Source organism: Mchenga conophoros, linkage group LG18, assembly GCF_057382185.1.
Source record: "Mchenga conophoros isolate Kocher_MC1m ecotype Shallow Benthic linkage group LG18, M_conophoros_male_GT1.1, whole genome shotgun sequence".
In the NCBI taxonomy this organism is placed as follows: domain Eukaryota; kingdom Metazoa; phylum Chordata; class Actinopteri; order Cichliformes; family Cichlidae; genus Mchenga; species Mchenga conophoros.
This window is the reverse complement of record NC_140543.1, coordinates 19,681,711-19,705,224: the sequence shown is the minus strand read 5'-3', so window position 1 is coordinate 19,705,224 and position 23,514 is coordinate 19,681,711. Positions and strand designations below refer to the sequence as shown.

General features: G+C 40.9%; 2 protein-coding genes across 4 annotated transcripts in view; one reads left to right on the top strand and one right to left on the bottom strand.

The window, feature by feature from the left end:
* clcn2a (chloride channel, voltage-sensitive 2a) overlaps positions 1-23,514 on the bottom strand; it is a 56,790-nt gene that overhangs the window by 31,715 nt on the left and 1,561 nt on the right. For all 3 annotated transcript variants that reach the window (XM_085255941.1, XM_085255942.1, XM_085255943.1), the window contains exon 2: positions 6,899-7,064. In XM_085255941.1, the coding sequence (XP_085112067.1) occupies positions 6,899-7,064 (166 nt within the window). The remainder of the gene's footprint in view (positions 1-6,898; positions 7,065-23,514) is intronic.
* Positions 7,507-10,412, top strand: LOC146553614 (zona pellucida sperm-binding protein 4-like). The gene is made up of 8 exons (XM_085253747.1): positions 7,507-7,846; positions 7,935-8,122; positions 8,223-8,320; positions 8,818-8,975; positions 9,049-9,241; positions 9,317-9,464; positions 9,566-9,641; positions 9,929-10,412. Exons 1-8 carry the CDS (start codon positions 7,567-7,569, stop codon positions 10,045-10,047), a joined length of 1,260 nt encoding a protein of 419 aa, XP_085109873.1. The 5' UTR covers positions 7,507-7,566; the 3' UTR covers positions 10,048-10,412.

Below are 23,514 nucleotides of genomic sequence, written 5' to 3'. Positions count from 1 at the left end.
CGTTACAGCCAAGTGAGAAACCAAAAACACTTTTTTGTTAATTGTTCAGCTTGTTTGTAGAGGAAATGGAAACGGTTGTAGAGGAAAAAGTTTGTTATTCGACACTCATTATGTGACTAATTGGAAATAAATGTTCATTACGATGCAGTTTGTGACATTTGCTCAAAGTTTAAGTACTGAGCTGTCTTATGAAATGATTTATCATTTTTAAATGAAACCAATCACATGGCAGCAACTCAATGCATTTACAGACATGGTTAAAAACAACCTGCTGAAGGTCAAACTGAGCACTGAAATTAACGTGGCATAGTTATTGGATGTTGAGTCTTTCAGAAACTGCTGATCTGCTGGGATTTTCCTACACAACCATCTCTGGGGTTTATAGAGAATGGGCTGAAAAAGAAAAAATATCCAGTGAGCAGCAGTTCTCTGGGTGAAAATACCTTATTGATGCCAAAGAGCTGGTAGGAAGACAACAGCAACTCCAAGAACCACTCCAAGATATTCAGAAGAGCATCTTTGAATGCAAAACATGTCAAACCTTGAAGCAGATGGGCTACACAGCAAAAGAACACACCAGGTGCCACTCTTGTCAGCTAAGAACGGGAAACTGAGGCTATAATTGAAACAGAGTTACCAAAGTTGGACAACAGAAGATTAAAAAAAAACACCGCCTGGTCTAAGTCTTGAGTTCTGATTGTAGAATTTGGGGTAAACAACATGAAAGACTCATCCTGCCTTGTATCAATGATTCAGGCTGATGGTAGTGAGCTAATGGTGTGGGGGATGTTTTCTTGGCACACTCGGTACCTCTTAGTACCAAATGAATGAACTGGTTTCTTGAACATGACAATGAGTTCACTGAGTTCACAATGAGTCACATTACTCTGCCCCCACCGTGTAATGTGATAATATTTACTATTTCACATCAAGATATCTTGTGGTTATGCTGCTTGTATAATGTTTTGATGTGGCTCAAAAAAAGAACTGCTCGTGTTAAATCTTGTTTGAATGGCATGCTGCTATTCAAAAACCAAAACAAGGAAAATGATAAATGAAAGGACTTTGCAGCAGTCTTTCTAGGCCGGGAAGCGGGTCACAATGGGATGCAGCGTCTCCTGAGGCAAATGAGGCACAACTGTGTGCGTGATGGGGCAGGCTGTCCAGCTGCCAGGCCACCTGCTGGATGGCAAACAGCCAGCATAGAACCTACACATGAACATGGGATAAGCATGCAATCTGACACATGACACAATCTCACACAGAGTCAAAAAGAAAACATGCCTCTGAAAAATATTTAGCAGATAAATCTAAGTGAACATATGAGATGACATGGTTTTCTAGATTGTGTCATTTTACTTGACAGTTCAGTTGAAACTCTTTTTAAAAAGAAAGAGGGGGTATTCTCAGAGATTCTCTGTATGTATTCCCTTTAATCTCTTTCTCACACACACACACACACACACACACACACACACACGTAATCTTTAAGAGGACATTCACTGACGTAATGCATTCCCTAGCCTCTTAACCTGCCCTTATCTATCACAACAAAGTGCGTAATCTAAACGTATTTTTAATATGAACCCTAATCATAAAAGGGCACCCGTAGTTTTATTTAATCTATATTGCTTTGCTGAGTTACCCTCTTTTTAGGGTTCTTTTGGCAGGTCCTGTTTAGCTCCATTATACTGAAGCAAAACTGGACAACTCACATAACAGCAATCTAGATGGATAAACAGCACTACAGCCAAAAGGGAAAAATTCATACGTCTAAACTGGAGTATGAAGTGTCCCTTATTTGACTTGAAACCAGCGAAAATGTCCCCATACTGATGGTCTTAGAATTTGTAGGGGTCCTCATAAAGGCAGCTATACAAGTACAACACACACACACACACACACACACACACACACACACACTCTGGCACCTGCACCACCACATACTTCCATGTGCATCTTGGCTCACACTCACATCCGCAGGCTCAGTGGCGTTCACAGATGTCTTCTCCTGATCCCGCACTAAAAATCACACCCAACGCCAGACACTTTCTCCACCTCTGCGAGCCCTGCATTGCATCACCCTAATCATTAATAATGTTGAAAATGCAGGAGATCATTCACCTACAGCCCTTTTCAAAGATTTACAGTCCTCGAATGTACAGTGAAACACTAGCTGTGATATTATTCACTGAGGCTGAACCTTGGAATAACCTACAAAAATGCACCAACATTTCACTCTGTGAGGCAAAAATAATCAGTGAGGGGAGTACATGTTTTGTAGCTCAGCAGCACAGTCTTTAGTTGCATGTGTAGGTTGCCTTGTTCAAAAACCTCCAACTACTGATACGAACCGAGGCACACACTAGTCCATCACCCACAGATATGATGTTCCCACACAGATGCATGAGAGGAAAGCACTAAAACTCCCACTTCCACCAAATCTGAAGGCTCTCTCAGCACACATTACCTAAGAATGAAAGCAGCGGTGCCTGGCCAGCCTGAGCGCCTCTCCAAAGATGAGTCTAAAAATACGAACACCTCTTGATCTATGAGCACACACGGCAGACAGTGAACACACAAATCACTCTGGCTGGCTGCTGATCTGACTGATTGTTTTAAATGGCTTCTATTACAGCCAGCAAGCAACGCTGTGCTGATATAGTGCAGCTTTCACCTATAGTGCAATCTATTGCTCTTTAATCAGATCACTAGTCACAAGGGCAAAGAGGCAGAGATGGATACTGGAAAGCCGCCACGCTGGCTCACTTACGCAAGCACGAGTAAAAACAAACACTGCCTTTCCCTCCTATTGCCTTGTCGAGAGTCATCCCTGAGAGTGATTATTTATTTTAACACTTTATTTTCTGTTATTTGGCTTACATAACTTTTCCCCCCAGTTACTAATAGAGTTCAATAAATCTGTGTCCCCTCTGAAAAACAATCGGGTAAACTGCAAGTGGAACTTTTAAGTATTTATAATGCTGTTTCCAAAAAAATGTGTAAAATAAAGACAAAAGACTGAAAAGGTATGTGATGCTAAAGCTTGTGTTGTGGGGAATATCTTGAAAGAAATTAGGTTAAGCAACAAAAACTGGGAATAATCAATCATGTTGCCTTATTAAGTCCTTATTGTTACTTATTTCATGGGTGAAGATAAGGAGGATCTGGCCACTCTAAACAGTTTGCTATACTGATAAGGAGTTTCATCTTCTGTACACAGTGGACTGACACTGGCTAACATTTACAGCTCTTTTACACTATGATCACATTTAACCATGCATTCATTCAGGCCTCTATCCACCTCACATCTATGGCCAGTTTAGAATCACCAATTAACCCATCGTCTATGTTTTGGATGGTGGGAGGAAGGCAGAGCACCAGAAATAAACCTATGCAGACACAAGGAGAACATGCAGTCCACACAGGATAGTTCTTGTTGTGAGTTAAGACCACTGCACCGCAGTGCCAGTATCATGAAAAGATTCAGAGAATTGGGAGGAACCTCTATACACGAGAAAAAGGTCTGAAAAACAGATTTTAATGGCCGTAATCTTTGAGCCACTCACAGGAACACTTAAGAGAACCATTTCTCAATACTTCCAAAAGCCGTGCCGTCTCTCTGTGACATCTTGTTAGACACACATCTGAATGCTCCAGATCCGCAAAGTGTCAAAACATCAGCTTTGACAAATATGAGTGCAAGTCGAAGTGAATTTAAAAACGTGGCCCTTGTTTGCATGTTCACACTTTACCAAATTTGGAGTCTAAGCAGAAAAAAACAATTTTGACACAAACTGTAGAGAGTGGGCACAGACAGTTTTATTAAAGTTCTCCTACAGCTGCAAGTGCTGATGGTGTCAGCAATAAATGCAAATGCAGCAAAGCAAACCTTAAGAATTATTATTATCATAGGATCTTTACTCTATAATATAAACTGCTTTGGAAAAATGTATTTTATCTGATCCACAAAATCAGAAATTACAAAAATCAATAAATTGAATAATCAGATTCTTCATTTTACCAACCAAAATGCCACAGCAGAGGTCTGTACTACGAGGCATGGTTTCCTTTTATCCAGGCAACTTTCAGGTTAACCCAGGATTCCTAATACTATGAGTTGTGGATCACTTCTTACTAGGTATATTGACATCATAATATAACACGTTCTGGCTGACCTCATCTTCGACTTGCACGTAAACTAAGCCTAAGTTTGAGTACAGTTTTTATATTTGTTCTTTACTGTCAGGCTGTTAAACACCACTGAGGCTGCTGCTAAAAGAACAAAAACTAAAACTATCTTTTAAACATCAATTTAATCAAATACTCGTTATAATCTATCAGAGTCTCCCACTCTCCCTTATCTTAACGACAGAACCGTGTTATTGATAGGTCTGTTAACTCACACACTATGCTTTTTTACTGGCTTTCTTTCCTGGCTATAAATAGGCTACACTTTATTAATATAGCAGCTCTTTTCCAACCTTACTGACCAAAGCACTTAAAGTAGACACTCTTAATACAATATTACTCTAAAGTGCTTTTCCTCTCACGCAAACTCACACTGCTGATTTGTCTGCAGGAGCTGTGTTGCTGTGTTTAACCTCGTCATATTTTTCCCATAGTATAGTTTAAGTTCTTCAGCCATTCTTGTGAATGGTCAGATGCTGCCAACACCACCTCTTTCACGTGAATATGCAGGGAAACCCTGGGTTAGCTCAGTGAGATCGTTACCCTTGTGTTGCTGCCTATCCCGAATGCCTGTGTTAGGGTAAGTGAATTCAGATAACAAAAAGATCCCCTGGCTGTGTTAAACTCACTTTGTAGTACAAGGCTCTGGAAAGAAGGTCGACTCAACTTGAAGTAGACACTAAAACATTTCCTCGCTCGACAGACACTCCAGCTTTAAGATACGTATTTATCTGTAAGGTTTCGCCTGGATTGATTAAGATACGATGAGTTCATTTGTAGAGCTGTAAGCTTTGAAAAATGACAAATACAGTGTGACTTTCTGAAAAGCAATATCACAGTCATTCAAAACACATTTGGAAGATGCACGCATACACACAGAAATACACATAACACTCCATTACTGTAGAGTACATCGGTCTCAAGTGGAGCTCTCTGCTGGTGCCACTCCTTTATCTGCAGTCATCTGGGAAGACTAGACATAAAATAACCTGACAGCTCAGATCAGCGTTTTGCTCACATAAACAAACGTAAACACAAAGTGAAGCAATCGGATACACTCACACACTGACAAACACAATCTGGGCCACTGGCTGCCAGCAGAGGACGCTGTCCCTGCCTTTGACATTGAGACAGTCCTTGGTGTCTGGAGGCCGTTGCTCAGATCAGACACATTTAATTCTTCTCTTTGGGCTTCATTTATAAAGCATACAAGTCGCATGCAGGTAGCATGGTGTGAGCAGAAAAACACTCAAAATGAGCCTTTTAGAAAATCTTACTGTGACATGTAAATGATCTATTCTGTAAGGAAAGTCTAGTTTTTTAATGCAAATGATGTTTTTGTTGGTTATGTGGGGGTGTTACTCTCTAAGACGTTTATCAGCCTCAGTTCTGAGTTTTTGTCCTGATCACTGCCAGGCTGGGACTGTTAAACTGAGGAACTTTTATCGGACGTAAAAGTCCGACACCATCAGGAATACTATCAGGAAACCATAAATATGTAGGACCTTTTTTCTCCATCTTTTGTAGCTGCTGTGCTGTACTTCAAGAACTCGTCGCTTTCACACGACTTTAACGCTCAGTGGAGAGCTGAAATCACATTTTTAGGGGTGCGCACACACACGATTCACTATAGTTAATCACTACATTGGTCTGACCTTCAGGCACTACCTGCACAGTTTCTCCTTGCAAGCCTGAGTCTGAAGAGGGAGTATCAAACATTCAGCCTTACAAAGAGTTCTGCAGAGTCCAGCAGGAGAGAAGGACGGTTTTATTCTTAATCACAAAGTATTGTTGTAGCAGATCATGAGCTGACAGTGTTTGTCCAAACTCTGAAGTCTAAATCATTGTCAGTTTTAAAAACATTACCCACACTACACCATACCGATGTGTTTCTATGATTTTTTAAATCCAGGCTTTCTGAAGGTCTTTCAAACTTCTTATATTGACATTGGCGGTTTAGTTCATTCCAGTTCTTGTAGCTGACCATTTTCAGAGGAAATTTTTTGTTTTGTTTTGTTAAGCCACTCAACACTGACCTATGAATCATCCAAGGATAAAAAGGCACCAAACTCAAGGGACGAACAAGTGTTGTATCTACACGTAGCAGACAACTTAAAAAGCACCATTGTATCTTCAGGCAGCAGTGCGGGATCATTGTGACAGAGAAGGGAACAAAAGGCAGCAAACATCCAAAGAAGAGCTCCGAATGTCCTTCAAGAAGCCTGGAGAACTATTCCTGAAGACTACTTGAAGAAATTCTAAGAAAGCTTGCCTAAGAGAGTTCAGGCTATGTTGAAGAATAAATATGGTCATACCAAATATTGACTTTCAAGCTTGTTAGAAGTATACAAACTCTGTTTTTGAATGATATACTGTATTTCCAGGCACGTTTGCACGTTTTAATAAATTGCTGCACCTTTTTCCCATTTTCCCAACAAAATACAAAGAAATGAGGACTGCCTCAAGACTTTTGCACAGTACTGTACAACAGTAGCTTGTACTGCAGTGTCTTTGTGACTTGAAGTCACTGTTGTAAACTAGTGATACATAAATATCATTTAGATAAACTGAATAGGTGAAAATAGAAAAACTGGAACATTTTGTAGAAACCGTTTTACTGGTCTGGCCCACCTAAAATCAAATTTGTCTGTACGTGGTTTATGAATCAAAATGTGGGTTAGGGGTTAAAAGAGTGATCGTCACTTACACTGGCACTTTGCACAAGGGTCCTTCTCATATTCCAGAAGATCAGCACGACTACGAACGCTGGCGTTCCTCCTCATGCCACCGCCATCCCGCACCCCTCCATCACGTAGGCGCGCCGCCTCCTCCTTGGCAAACACACCCAGCTCCTGGGTGTACCGCCCATACATCTGAATAGATGGAAAGGAAAAAGTTTTTACACTGGCAGTAACAGAGGAAGGCAGTGTAGAAAATGTCAGTGTGATACAGCATGTTTTCCACTTTAAAAATTAATACTGTGTTGGGTCACAATAATACATTCAGCGTAAACATGCAAAGGTTCAAGCTCTGAGTAAACAGACCCAGCTGTGGAAAATTCACTGACTGCAAATAGAAACTCCATTCACAGCTTTCCTCTTTAATTCTCCTTTAGAAATAAATAAAAAAAATCACTCAGCTTTGACTCAGCAGTCGTGTAATGACTTCTTTTCAGACAGATGAGCAGACAATAAGCTCCACCTGTCAGCTCCCAGCTGATTAACTCTGCAGGGCTGGCACACAATTGACTACTAACAATGAGAGGCGGTGTTCATAGCGAACTACACACAATCAAGCACATATAAAGACTGCATCCCAGCCATAGATGTGGTTGTTGTAGATTTGGCCAGTGTGTAGTTAGTTATTAACACCATAATGAAGTTTTTCAAGCTGCTGTTTAGTGTTGTGGTTGTTTGTGTTTGTTGTGTTACTGCGCAGCATTCCTGGAAGAGTCCTCTGCAGAAACCTCAAACTTCTCATTCTTTTCAGTGGTTTCAACAACAGTCAAATGTCCCTCCAACTGCAGCTCCTCTTGATAAATGCCTGGTAGAGGAGGCTCAGAAGCTCCGGTGTGGGACTCCAGATTTGACCCCTGAACAATGTGAAAAAATGAACTGCTGCTTTGATGGGCTACGGTGCTACTATGGGAAAACAGGTATTTATGCTTCGGTGAGGTTTCTTTTCCTGTTGGTGGACATGTGAAACTGAGCAGACCTTCACCCATCTATTGTCTTGTCTCCCAGTGACTGTGCAGTGTACCAGGGATGGCCAGTTTGTGGTGGTTGTGGCTAGAGATGCCACCCTGCCACCTATAGAGCTGGACTCAATCGACCTGCTGGAGACTGACGATGTCTTCTGTACCTCTGTCGACAGCACCTCTGCCTTTGCCATCTTTCAGTTCCCTGTGACAGCATGTGGCACCACAGTTACGGTAGGTGGAGGGTTATCTAGACAGTTTTTAATATGAAAATACAATCTGATCGGATTCATCACTTGAACATAGTCATATTTTTTTCCCCCTCTTCCCACAGGAGGAGGATGGTTTTGTTGTTTATGAAAACCACATGTCGTCTTCATATGAAGTAGGAGTTGGCCTAAAAGGCTCAATCACCAGGGACAGCCATTTTGAGTGAGTCTGTCAAATGGGAATTGAGTCATTAATTGGCAAATTCTGAACACAATGACAACACAAAAGCACTGATTATTTATTTTTGAGTCAACTCTATATAAAACCCCCTTTAGCTTCATGTATTGTAAACTTTTCTCCTTTGGCAGCTGCGATGTAAATGTACTGTTTCTAAAGCACTGCCAGTCAAATTTTGTTTAAATGTGCTGTAAATAAAATGACGGCCATCCCTAAAAGGTTCATACTTCTGATAGTGTATGTTTAAGGTATAATTTCCAAAAAGCTTAAGCAGTTCAGTGGGTACATGTTGGACTTGAAAGAGAACCTGTCAATCCTATTGGACTAATATCTAGAACCAGTGCCTCTGTTGTCGTGCCACACTACAAAGCAATTAGCCTGTAGTTGATTTCCATTCATTCTATGATTTAACTCTTAAAGGGACTGAAACTTAAGTAGGCCTTTGACTGCTTAAATAGCACAAAGTTGTGCTCTGCCAACAGGCTACTGTTCCAGTGTCGGTACTCCGGCACAGCCACAGAGGCTCTCGTCCTGGAGGTGAGCCCTGTTCCTCCTCCCGTACCGGTTGCTGCTGCAGGACCTCTCAGAGTGGAGCTCAGACTGGGAAGTGGACAGTGCCGCACAAAAGGATGTGTGGAGGGTGAGTGACACAACCCCTAAGAAGCAGTACAGAAATGAACTTGTATGCACTAAAACTATTACTCTACTTGCAGAAGTGGCAGCGTACAGCTCCTTCTATGCCCCGTCAGACTACCCAATCACCAAAGTGTTACGGGAACCCGTCTATGTTGAGGTGCGCATCTTGGCAAGGTCCGACCCAAATATCATTCTGAACTTGGAGCACTGCTGGGCCACTTCCAATCCAAATCCTGACAGCCTGCCACAGTGGGACCTTCTGTTTAATGGGTATATAAAAGCAATCAGATACAACTTTGTACAGTTTTTGTATTTTGTGCTAAGGTGGATTCTTCTTGGCTGCAGGTGTCCATACCATGATGACAAATTCCTGACCACAGTGGTTCGTGTGGACGGCTCCTCTGGGCTTCAGTACCCGACGCACCACAAACGTTTTGTCATAAAGATGTTTACATTTGTGGATCCAAACGACTTCTTTCCACAGCAAGACCGGGTACAGCAGAGCTTATTTAAATTGGATTCCCTTACAGAAACTGTTTTCTTGACCAAATGTACTTTTTTTTTTTCTTTCTTTTTTTTTTTTTTAAAAAAAAGGTGTTCATCCACTGCACCACAGCTGTTTGCTATCCAACCAGCATGGACTCTTGTGAGCAGTACTGTCATCGACAGCGTGAGTATCTTGATTGTAGTCTAATACTTAAACTGCCTGGCATTCTGCCCTAAGTTTACAGAACTGCAGCTTTATGCAAGTTTAGCAAAACTTTCCAGAGCTTTTACACTTCAAGAAGGCAGATCGCACTGAAATTGGCATTTGCAAGCTTAAATCAAAGGTAGAAAGGCTTCCCCCCTGGAAGAGCTGAAATGGCATCTAGAATTTTTAGCTTTACATATTCACTTATGCACTTCTGTAAGATTTTCTTTTTCAGCACTTAAAGGAAAAAAATGCCTGCCTTGCAGGAAGAGCAGTATCTGCAGCAAGGAAAGTTTCCCAGAGCCAGAGGGGCCTAGTCTCAAGTGGTGAAGTGATCCTGACTGAGAAGACCACAGCAGCACTGAACACTAAACTGAAAGGATGACCTTCCACTGGCACGCCATTTCTGGCTGTCATTTTTAATAAAAAGCTTGTTAAAAGCTCATGCTGAACAACTGGGTTTTGTCTCAAATCACTGCTTGAAGGTGACTAACTTTCGCTGAGGTAGATATTCTACAAAGTCAAGCCAGTAACATGATGAAGGTGCCACCCTGTTTTCCTGATTCTTGCTGACAAGGCAGCAAGATTGCATTACAACTAGATGCTTGGAAAATCTATACTGAAATGTACAATAGCATTGTATAACACAGCAGATTTGCTTTCAGTAGTGAAAAACTGCATGTCAGGAAATGTGCTTGACTAGCAACATTAGATGTAGAGTATTAAGATTTGAGGTTTTTTTTTTTTTTTTTTTTTTTTTTCTCTCCTCCTACCATGTCTCATTAAGATGAGACTCATGATTCCTCAAGACCTGCTGGTAGGCTTCTTGTAGATTTCTCTATGCTACAACCTGCAACATCTCTCCTCCACTGCTCTATGCACCACCTCCCTTTTTGTGTCCCACTCAACTCCTCCTCCTCTCATTGAGATGGGCATCACGACTCCTCCAGACTGTCTTTCTGCTCGCATGAACAGGAGGTGCAGAGGGAAAGCAGAGCAGCTGTATAGGTTCAGTCTGACGTGCAGAGAACTATGCTGTCAGATGTCCATCTCACTCTATTTTGTATTATTAAAAAAAACTTAACCTGCTGGAAATCAAACATGATGCCGCTATGTATCATATTCAGGCAGGACTGCATTTAAGTACTGCTGCAAAATTCTCAGAGGAACTGGCCCATTGGATGGCGAGCAGTAACAGCTGCTGTGGATATAAACAGAGTGGAAAATGTTTTGCCACTGGTTAAAAATGCTGTCGGGTTGATAGATTAAAAATAGGTGCAGTGTGGAATGCTAAATGTTAGAAAAACAAGGGGTGGGTGGGGGGCAGTTATGATGAAAACTATTATTTGGGGTGAAAATGGAACTGTTCATGTAAATCAATTTGTCCTTAATGAGAAACTCCAGATAATGAAAGCTTTCATTTTGATAAAATATAGGGTGTAAGATTGTTTTGAAAATTCATTTCCATCTGTTTCTATCGAATGAGATTAACGCTGTTCAGTCTGGAAAGTGCAATGAAGAAAAATATTTTAAAAAACCTCGTATTCAGGTTTTGTGACACAACTTCACATCAATCTCAGCATGTCCTACAATCATGCAATAATGACATGCACGTTTTTCTCAGTCTGCATTTCAAGATCATTGGGGTGATTTTTGCCTTTTAGAAAGAACAGTGTGATAATGTCACCTCCAGCCAATGACTATGACCACAGACTGTATAAAAGATGATTCGTGACCATATTGGCATCGTCTGGTTTTATGGGGGGGGGGGGTTGCTGTTTGTTTGTTTATTATTTTATTTTATTATTATTTGTTTTATCATTGTAATATTTTTTTCAGATAATTCTGCTTCATGAAAATGTTCCAAAAGAGTGAGGCCTTACAGACAGACAGGGGGAGGGCTTCTCTGAGAGCTGACCAATTTTAAACTACAGGGGGCTCCACCTGACTCCACTCACTAGTGGTTTAAGTGGCATGCATGACTCCGTTTCCAACTGTGAGTGGAGCGGATAATAAAGATTAAATATCTACTACTCTAGCCTTAACTGTGGGGGAGAGACACTTGAATAATATACCTTGTACTAGCATCACATAACTTTTTGTTTTTACTTGGCTAGCCGAAAAGCCTAGCATGTCCAACTCTGCACTCTGTGACATGAATGGGTCGAGTCTGTATTTGGGTTTTTTTGTTGGTGTCAGCCACAGGTGAATGTACTGGGAAGGTAAATCCTTTTCAGCAACTTAACTGGAGGAACTGCAGTTTCTGCCAATTCCATATTTGCTACTTTGTTCAGCTCTGGAGGCTGGTGCTTGATTGTGACACATGAATTGTTCTTTTGGCTTTTACAATTCTTCAGTGTCCTTTGATAAGGAAGCAGCAGTGCTGTGAATCATAGCTGAGGTGCCAATGATGCTCTCAGTTACCAGCGAGAGAAACCCCACTGCTAAAAGCTTCTGATCTGCTCAGTGACGATGGAGACTTAATATTTGTTCATGCATGTGCTGAACACCTGCACTAGAAACCTCTAAAAGAACAAAGCATGAGTGTAAAGAAACAATGTGCTGCAAAAACTGACAAAATGGGGGCGGTGTGGACAGCTTCAATTTAATGTAATCAAAAAGAATCAGGGGTGTCCAGTCCAGTCCGCACACCAAAGTGTCCATGGGCAAAATACTGAACCCCGAGTTGCTGTGTACATCAGAGTATGAATCTTAGACATAAAGCATTTAGACACAGAAGATAGAAGATAAAATTCAAATAGATTAGTACCTCCCAAATTAAATGACTCATATCAGTCAAAGTCTAAAGATCTTGACCAGAAAAGTAGCGTCTCCATGTTAATCACTACACTCAGAAACTCAATTCTCTCTGACTTTTATAAGGTGGCAAATAAATTTTCATGCACCCACATGGTTGCACACAAATCCGCCATGAGCATCAGACAAACTCCCACTGGGAGTATAAACAGGGCCTGTTAGTGCTTCTTACTTCGGCCTGTGTGAAACCAATCACAGGCCATCTGGAGCACGGCCCCCTGGTGAGAGCAGCAGGTGGGACCCTGTGGGTTAAATGAGCTGTTATCTGTAACCAGCTTAACTCCTACATGGCTAACCTCTGTATCTACATCAGTCGGTTAGCATCCCACACTTGAACCCTTTAAAACCAGTTCGGCTCCTGCTTCCTGCTGATTGGTATTGACTGGTTTCTCATTGATCACAGTGCTCACAGAGAGAAAGAAGGCATGTCTCCAATGAATAAGGTGGTGTCAGTTAATTGGTTAAATAGCAGCAAAAGCCTGAGTGGAGCGGAGTAGTCAGAGGCAACTATCATGGCTGTTATGTCATATTAAAAAGTTGTTTTTTTAAACATGAACACACTCTGAACTAAAAAAAAACCCACACACACCTATGATTGTAACAGAAAATCATTTATTTTAAAAGAACAGAATAGTGTTACATTTACTAATTTTTACTATTTTAAATATAACAAACACGGCTAACCAGCAGTTAGGCTGCATATATCCCATGCAGCAGATTCCTGCCTTCAGATACTGCCCTCCTCTATTTTCTGCCTCTTCTTCCTCTGTCCTTATCACAATAAAAGCAACATACCTCAAATTAAACATTATTACTATTGTATTAAAATTTAGAGTGATGCAATGAATTAAAAACAAAATTAGACGTTTTTCCCCACAAATACTCCAGCAGCAGCTTCTGATGTCAACTAGTGAGGAGACACTCAGTACTGACATTTCAATGCTGTGTCGAGTTCACAAAGTGCAGATGTTTCAAAAAAACTGCTCCAAACTCACGTCACATCACCAGAGCTCAGTGAGGTTTTTTTCACCACGGTTTTGACAGGTAGCTTACCTGCTGCTACTAGGCTTGACTGACAGAGTGTAGAGCAAACTTGATGACACCGCAAACTCCCAGAAAGCTTAAAAGCCATCATCATCACTAGCAGAAACCACAGCAAGAGACAGTTTGTGGGAATTTTTTTGACAGCCGGGTTAGAGAAGCTCATTTTACCCACAATGCAACTGGTGATCCTGCTGTAGAGGTCAAAAGATACCTCACTAATCATTTGTTCCAAGGGCATATGATCGAAACAGCATTTTGAGACAGTAATCCATGCCTTTGTTACTTCTAGGCTGGATTATTGTAACGCACTTTATTTTGGGGTTAGTGATGCGTCCATTAGGCGCCTGCAGGTTGTGCAAAATGCTGCAGCACGTCTCTTAACTGGAACAAAAAAGTTTGAGCACATTACCCCAATTTTAATTTCACTCCACTGGCTACCTGTACATTTTAGGATTGTTTTTAAAATTCTCTTATTTGCTTTTAAATCTCTTAATGGCCTGGCCCCCCCCCCCTACCTCTCGGAGCTACTACAACCATATACACTTCCCCGTTCCCTTAGGTTCGCCAATCAGCAGCTCCTTAAGATACCAAAAACTAAGTATAAATCTAAAGGTGATCGTGCTTTTGCTGTAGTTGCTCCAAAGTTGTGGAATGATCTACCCTTGCATGTTAGGCAGGCCTCTTCTCTCTCTGAATTTAAAAGTCTTCTTAAAACATATTTATTCGCTGAAGCCTTTGGCATTGATTAGAGGGGTTGACTCAATTTGTTTTGACATGTTTGAATTTATTTTAGTTTTTTAGTTATTTATTTGATCTTATCTCATTTTAATTTTCTTTACTTATGCTTTTAGCATGTACAGCACTTTGTGAACTCTGGTTTTATGTTAAAGTGCTTTATAAATAAAGGTGGTATGGTATGGTATGGTATTAGTTTATTGGCAAGTGGATTTGTGGTATATCCATGACTTTCATCTCAGCAAAAACTACAAAATTCCTGCGTATACTTGCAACAACTCAGTTATGTGACTTAATTTGCTAAGAGAGAAGTGAAAAACAGAAAATGAAATTTTGAATAAAAATCTGCACATATGACAAATGAAGACATTAGACATATTTTACTTGATTTTCTCTTATTGATCTTCATTTTCAGTCAGCACAATGACTCATTCATTCACACTTCAATCCACCGCACAGGACACATCTTCCACAAGGACTACGTTTAGCATACCTACAAAGACAACGTTCATTCCCACAAAACCTGTGTGGTTATCACAACAAACATAGTGGCATTTTGTCAGGGTACTGGGTCTGTGACCCAGTGTTTTGTGTTTGTTGGTTAATTTATATTCCTTCATTATTGTTATTCAAGGTTTGGGGTCTTTTTAATGTTTTTTGCTCATGTTTATTTGTAGTTCCTAGGATTTAGGTTTCTGTTACTTTGCCTTTCCTGTGTTCCACGTCTAGTCACTCTTGTCTCCATGTTCCCTCTGTCTCCCCAGTCAGTCATGTCTCTGTGTCACGTCTGTCTTTGTGATTGTCACCTGTTTTATTTTGATAGTCCCTGTCCTGTGTGCAGTGCATCTAGTTTTGCTTCCTCTTGTCTCATTATGTCTGATTAGTCCCAGCTGTGTTTCCCTCCTGTTTCCCATTCCCTCGTTACTCCCTTTTGTATTTAAGCCCTGTGTTTTCCTTTGCCCTTTGTTGTGTCATACCGCCTTATGTGCTTTAAGTCTCTTCATGGTTCTGGTTTCTAGCTTTGTTCTGTACTACTTTCCTGGTGTTTTTTGTTCTTAGTTTCTTACTCAGGGTTTTGGGTTGTTTTGGTTTTTTTTAGTTTTTTTTTATGGAGAAGTTTTCCCAGCGAATAAAGCTGCCGTTCTAAGTTTACCTTTTTCGTGTTGAGTCCTGTATTTGGACCCACTTCCTGCCTGCCACAGCACAGCCAAAATGTAACAATAGCAAAAGACGCCAGCAGGTGTCTCTGTGGAGAAGGGTTCGAAAACGAAAACTCTATATCAGGGGTGTCAAACTTAAATACACAGTGGGCCAAAATTCAAAACTGGAACAAAGTCGCAGGCTAACATTAATATTTATTGAAGATCTAGATAAAAGAATGAATCTTTTCTTATTGACTCAAACAAGTTTTGCTGAAAAACTGAATATGGAACAAGCAAAGCTTAATACTAAACAATATATATATTAGCTGTATAATACCAGTAGGCCAGCTCTAATAGTAATTTGGTATTGGCTTCGTGGGCCAAATGCAATTAGGCTGCGGGCCAAATTTGGCCCGCGGGCCAGAGTTTGACACCTATGCTCTATATGATTCACGCATAATCCTGAACATTTCTGGGTTTCACAAAGCCTTCACTAATATTAACTGGCAGCAATAGGGTTAATGATTAAGGGTTAATTTGGCTATCCCAATTGCACTTGGTTCTACCTGGAACCTTTAAAAGACACTTGGGATGCCTGGCAATCTCCTGACCTGAACCCGCACTTCAAATATTTCATTTCAGGTAAAAGTTGAAAGTTTTATTTTCTATTGGCTTAACCAAACCTGGCAGCCCAAATAAGTATTTTGATTTCTGGATGAGACCTTCACCAGTATCTTCACCAGCACAAAACACCAATGACTAAAACATCACAATGGAGTCCAATGTTTACTCTATTGCATACTTTTGGTCGCAAACACTTTCTATTCGTGCATCCATAGATGCCTGTTTTATGTTCCACTGTGTTCACCAGCCTGACACTATGTCTGTGCACTTGAGTTTTTGACTGATTTCAGCTGCCACTCCCGTTTATGGTAAAGAACACAAAACGTTGAGGGCATGACTCAATGTAGTCCTTTGCAAAGCTGGTTCATGTGATGACACTTGGTAGATTTGCTTCTATCAGCAACAGATTGAAACTTTGTTTAAAAATTTCAGTAGAAAGTGAAAACAGAATTTTACTGTCTAGTATCCATAATATCACGATGTGCTGACAATGTGCCAGTAAGCCTGCAGCACCGATTTAAGACATTCTCCCATCAATGTGAAAAAAGTTTGTAAGCAGAAAACACTCATTCCTTTTTTGGCATGTATTCACCATAGATTCTTTTCAATGAGTTTATGCAATATTACATTTATTCCCATTCAGAGTGCAGGAATTTTTCACCAAGCCCTTGGTGATTTGAATTGATTAGGGGAGAGTTAGACCACTGCAGCAAAATGGCTTAAAGTCTTGGCTCTGTGGTCTCGTGTGTGTGTGACCGCCCTTTTGCTATTGAGCCCAGTTAATCGTGGCACTGTCATCTTAAACATCTGAGTGTCATCAGGGGGGAAAGAAATGTCCACTGATGGAGGAAAACCTGGTCATTCAGTATGTTTCAGGTAGTCAGCTGACCTAATTTTTTGCACCCATCATGTAGCTGAACTACATACCTAAACAACTGAAACAACCTCTGATCAAACACCGGCCCTACAGACAGGAGCTGACTATCCTGATGCACCTTCATTCTGGAAGAGGATAAATCTGGACTCATCGAACCACGTGACCTTTTTCCATTTATCCAGAGTTCAATCTTTACGCTCCCTAGCAAACTGAAGACCTTTTGCTTTCCAAATTAGCGTCACCGATAATTAATTTAGTCCCAGTCCCCAGAGTTCTCTTTGGACTGTGCATGTGGAAATGTTCTTACTTTCGCTATTAAATATGAACACCAGTTGTACTGTTTTTCTAGAAACATTTAAGTAATCAATCACGACGACTCATGAGGTTTTGTTTCTTAACGTCTTCGAAGGTAATGTTTCTCCACTATCCTTCCTGGTTTTAGTAACGTGTTGGACAGTTCTTAATCCAGCTTTAGTTTCAATAATCTCTCTAGTTGTTTTTTTCCTTAAAGAAAACCAATAATTTGATGCTTCTGACACATAGGAACATCTTTTTCATAACCACAGAATATGTAATGAGAATGAAATGCGAAGCTACACACTGCATCAGTTAAGCTTAAAACCCTGTTATCAGCCAAAACAGTAATCACTGTAGTAATTATCTAATTACTACATAATCCAGGGGGTGACTTTTTTTAGCCAATTATACACAACAAAATCACCCATTAGCACTTGACTTGTGTGGCCTGACCGTAAGCGAGCATCGACAAACCTATTGTTAGTTTTACAGTTGATTTTTATAATCAGCATTAAATTTGTTAATTAATTTTTGGCTTCACCTGAAATTTAATCACCTGTGAATGGTTGTAAAAAAAAAAAAAAAGCCCAAATCTGTCCTCTGAGTTACCCTAAACTGATTAACACTACAAGCAGCAAAGTTATTATACAGCCAGGCATGGTTAGCTATACTGAAATGCTGCTCTAGCACTCATGAACATCATATTTGGACTCGTGTGTGTCTGCGAACATGAATAAATGCGCTTCGTTGAGCTTTACAGTATTAAAGCAATGCTGCTAAAAAACTGAAGCCTCCTCAACTTTGATCAGTCCCTCATCGCGTCCATCACACAGCAGCAAGTGTTGGCTTCAGTCTGTAGCTTTATAATGCCCACGTCCTTTCAAATGTCTAGTAGTCAGTCTATTTTGGCAGTGTGAGCACAGCTTTTCAAATCAAGCCACCAACATTTTAACAAGAAGCGAGGACCACTTGTCCTGCGACATTCTACTGCGTAAGACCCCCTACTTTACTGTTACACCACACTCTCCCGCTCGACCCCCTACTTTACTGTTACACCACACTCTCCCGCTCGACCCCCTACTTTACTGTTACACCACACTCTCCCGCCTTTCTAAGTCCGACCATGTGCGAGTCCAGAACAACAGATTAACTAAAACGTCCTATATGATTCAGCAATTATCAGGAGCGCTGCGAGACAATTTATTCACCATGAGGCGACACCAAGGACAAATATTTGACGCTGTAATGATGAAGGCTGGAACATCAAAAAACTTCCATCCTTGCTGCTTTTTATTAACACATATTCATGGAGTGATTTTAATTTCTTCTGTTGTGAATGACGGATGTTTTAGACCCTTAAACTCCTACATACCGTCAAGGCCGTGTGATTACTTAAGCGCATGCTGAGTGTGTATTGATGAGAGCAGGAGAACAACAAGAGGACTAAAGCACTCGAGCTAATCTGGACCCTGCAGCCTCCAGGGACAGGAAAATTGAATTAGAGGAGGAAGTGACACATTCGACTCACTCGACTGTCTACATTTGCATTCAGGCAGGTAGCGGAGGCTGCTTTTAGGATAGTTAACCGTGAGTCAGAGCTCCACGCAGCAGAAAACCTTTTTGTAGTCGAGCAGACTTGTGCACACGTGTGAGGAAAAAAATTACAAAATACACTTCAGTCACACCGGTGGGAAAGCAGAACACGGGATGGGAGACAGCCGAAGGACTGAGAGAGACTCAAACATCAACATAGACTTATTTAAGAGAGGTGTTTTTGTTTTTTGCATATGCAACTAAATGTTAAGCATTTAAATTTGATTTGTGCAATTCAAACTGTTAAAAGATACTTTTAATCAACAATGTGTGTACATTCTTTTTGTCGTTAATGGTGTTTTATACTTAAAAGCTTCTGTATACGTAGTTGACGTCATGCACACGTTGCTTAAGAGTTGAACGTGATACAACCTCAGGTCGCTAAGGACAAATATGGATTCCCTAGTGAGTGATTATTGGAGGTGAAAAACTGTCACCAGGTGAAATTGGTGCCAAAGCGGGTGCTGCACCTAAAACCTCCTCAGCAGCCAAGAGATTGCTGCAGTCACCTGTAGTTTGTACGGAGGACCTTGCAAACTACTAGCTGAGTGGAAACGCGAAACGGAGTATGTTCCCCTTCAAAATAAAAGCTGTGCTTTACTGCTGCAACAAGCATGTTTCAAATGGTTACCATTTCCGTTTGGAGTCACATGTTTCGCATTTTCACTACCGCTAGGACGGAGCCATTTAATTTGAATGAAACTTTCTTGATGGCTCTGCTCTTGTAGAATAACTGGAGACCAAAACAACATACTCCATGCAAACTACAGGTGATACGTGTCAATCTTGTACTGATCAAACCAGTTGCAGCCAGTCACAAAACACAATTTCCCTCACGACCAGTTGTACGATATCTTCAGGCAAACCGTAATATTGTTGCCAGGGAGTTACTGGCCTGTGTGACTGAGGCCTTATTCACTTGACCTTACATTGTCACCGTGAATGTAACATTTCCAAAACGACGGACAAGTCAGCATCATGTGGTTAGCAGTCAGGTGTCTGCAAAAATTCAATACTGCACTGTGTTTCATATATTATTTTCCCCAATGCCTCTCGTTCATCTGTTCATGGTGTACGCACACACACACACACACACACACACACACACACACACACACGTACACGATCCATCCAATTGGAATCATCTGGTTCCCTCGGGCCTCTCTCATATTGAACTGTCAATCCTGCAAACTTCGGTACCTCTTCAGCCAAGCCTTGATGTTGTTATTTATTTGAACTTTATTCATTTTGCTCTTTTAGATTTGATTGAAGTTCAACCCTGCAGTGACTCGACTGATTAGTCTATCAACAGATGCCTAAATGTCAGAAAATGCTGATTTCCTTTGTGTTATATGAGTCTAAATATCTTTGGGTTTTGAACTTTCAGGGGATGAAAAAGCAGGTTTTTGATTTGAATATTAGAAATCATGGAGATAATTCATATTTAGTCATGAAAATATTGCTTGAAGCTATTACTACATCCATAGATCGTACCCGGCTAAGATCTGTCACAAAGGTTTTTTTTAACCTGCCAGCTCTCTACTATAAAATCTGTATGACATTTGACGGCACTAATATAAGAACAGAGCAGTAACAGCTCAGTGATTTCACAGCAAGCAAGTGTTTGTCATGTGTGCCGCCTCCTGTACGTTCCACACAGGCGGCAATCTCTCCTAAGCCGAAAGGAAAAGGAATATATTACCAGTGACATGGGGAGTTGCAGTAGGGAGAAAATCAGGAAGTGTAAGGAAAGAGAGCAGTGGGATGACGTTAAGACAAAAAATATCCAGGTGGCCTGGAATCAGAGCTGAGGACCTGTCGTACACCCTAATCACCCACCCGTCAGCACAGTTACACATTTAGCCTGATATTGTGCTTTCAGTATTGCTCAACAGTATACAGTATAAATTTGTTAAATTAGTTAGCCACATCAACCAACTATGCCGTTATTATCATAGGATAAATGTATATTGCCTCTGACATTGACCTTTACTGCATTTTTAGTTACTGAGCACATTTACTCGTCCACCGCTTTGTTTTACACGTTGCTAATCATGAATTTTGGTTTGTCAACATTTCACTATTTGAGTTTTAAGTCACTGTCCCCTGCATCCACTTTGAAGTTGTTCCACAGAGCATGTAACCATTTAAACATTTTTAATGGCTACTATGCATTTCTTTTAATGGATACCATTTAGCTCATGAACACAGTACAATGAGCACGGGCTATTTTAAGAAGCGCCTAAAATTAGATTTTCTTCTGTCTACAGTCTCTGCAGTGGCCTGTTCAATTGTGTGCAGGTAACAGCACTATTTGGAAGTGACAGGACCTGAAATGGACTCGAGCCAGCGTCTGTGTGGGAGAACGAACAGAATGCTGACTAAGAGCAACTAAACCCCCCTGAAGAGACAGCGCTTTTATGTGTGTGTATGTGTGTGTGTGTGTGTGTGTGTGTGTGTGTGCAAAAACAACAGAGAAAGAGGCTGAAAATATATGAATATAAATGTACACAGTGTTTGAATCCTGAAGAGATCTCATCATAGAGCGCAAAGGCAACTTTTGAAGCTAGCTGCACCAAATGGCACTGAGAGAAATGGTAACACTTTTGTTAATTCCAAAAGGCAGAAATCCTTCAGAGTGACACAAGTAAACTGCAAGCAGCATGTTCATATTTACCAACCCAACTGGTCTGTGACACTTTGCACCAAACAATACAAAAGAAAGAAGAGAGGCAATAGACTCGCACTGGTGAGTCCAGTTTTCTGTAGACAGAGCGCCTGCTCGCTGCTGATCTAGAGGCAATCTGTGCATACTAACAGGCTATGAAAATAGTGTGTTAGCACCGTATTTGTATGGATGCATGTATGAAAAAGATGCACGTAAGTTGGGTTTTTGTATTAAATAAAGGAACATTTTTGAGAAAATCTCCATAATCTATACAAGAATTTGAAATCCACATGCTAAAATTCGGTCTCGCTGGGAAAATATCAAATGGATTTCTTTCCTGGTGTGCCACTGTGTGCTCTCTTTACATAAAAATGCAGTAATGTTGCTTTATATAGTCAGCGTCCACACACACACACACACGCTGAAAGTGATTTTAAAATAGCAAGAATTGGATCGCTAAAAGGCACAAATAAAAAAAAAAACACCTTGTGTAGACTTCCATACATTTTTACATACATTTACATACACATACATTTCAACATGTGTACAGTAGGTGCTGTATATTTCTGTGGCGCTGCAGTGCTCTGGTGGTGGTGTTGGTGGTGATAGTGCCGGTGGAGCGCGGCTGGCTTCTCCTTCTCAACTGGATGAGGACTTTGATCCTTGCAGCAGTGGAATGTAAAAGCCTCCTGCTGCGGGAAGGACACGAACGGGCTGTTGCTGACATCTGCTCTGACAACGACTTCACCACGCACTCGTTTAAGACTGTGTACGTAGGCAGACATATGCGTAGGTGCAGTGCATACCCTCCCACACAAACACACACTCACGTATAATCACAAACTAACTGCACATGCAGGACCTATAGAGCAAACTTGCCCACGCTTCTGAAAAGAGAAAACACACGCAAACCCAATGACACATTCAGACCTCCCACACCTCTGAGAAAGGCCTTTGAAAAAGCTTCAGATGGAAGCGGCAACACCTCGACAACCAAGTCACCACAACACCGTCTGTCTCTTTTCTTTTCAGTCTCTGACCTGCCTCTTCTTCACTTTACCTGCTCCGTTCCTCCGTCCCACGAGACAGCGGGGAGGCAGAAAGCCACCGCACGCCGTCCCAGCATGCCACTGCACCTGACAGTTGTAGAAGCCAGTGACCCATGCACCAAATTGTTGTTTGCTTTCAAACTGTCACACGCAGATTCCTCCTGCAGAAAACAACCGCTACTGCCTAAAATGATCAAATTCATTCATGCTTCCTTCTTGTGAAAGTCTCAATGGTTATTAATAACTTCTTTTTCTCAGTTTTTGCTCTTCTCTTTGGATAATAAGCTCAGAGACATCGGTGAAGACTGTGAATTCCTTCCAAAGCAATTTCCAAGAGCTAGGGTTTTGTGCAGCATCGGTGCACAATATATCAGTGGGTATTATTTACATCTCAGAAGTCAGTTTACTTTAGGGGTGGCTCTAATAAGAAATGCAAACATGGCCATCTGCAATGTAATTGTATCAATTATTCAGTTGTTAGTACCATTTATATGACAAGTTTGTAATACCCAGCACAGCTTTTCTTAATGGATTGTCACAGCAGCGCTGAGAGGCTGTAAAAGCTCCAGCTCCAACAGCAGTAATAAATTAAAGGGTTTTTTTTTTGTCTCATTGTCTTGTAAAAACTGCTGCTCGGTGTATTAAAAGATTTTTGCCAGTATAGTGTAAATACAGGAGGGGAAAGCCTTTTTTTGGACTACAATACGTGTAAATGAAGGGATGGTGTTTCTGCGCTTCCTCATCCGGCAGAAGTTATCAAACAGATCTCCATATCGCTCTATCTGCTCCGTGTCATCTGCTCAGTCCTGCTACAGCACCCGTGTTCCTCTGCTGCCAAAATCCAAGCATTACTGAAAATCCTCTGAATCTTGCTGATGGCAAACAATAAAACACAAAAGATCCTTTTGTCAACATTAGAATCCAATTTTAGACTGCAGCCACACTTTGAAGAAACACTGCGAGCCTTTACTTATCAGATTTTTTTATTTGTATCCATCTCTCAGTT

Coding starts and splice junctions, on each gene's coding strand:
- LOC146553614 (XM_085253747.1), top strand. CDS start 7,567: ATGAAGTTTTTCAAGCTGCTGTTTAGTGTTGTGGTTGTTTGTGTTTGT. Junction 8,123..8,222: donor CATGTGGCACCACAGTTACG/GTAGGTGGAGGG, acceptor CTCTTCCCACAG/GAGGAGGATGGTTTTGTTGT. Junction 8,976..9,048: donor CACAAAAGGATGTGTGGAGG/GTGAGTGACACA, acceptor CTCTACTTGCAG/AAGTGGCAGCGTACAGCTCC.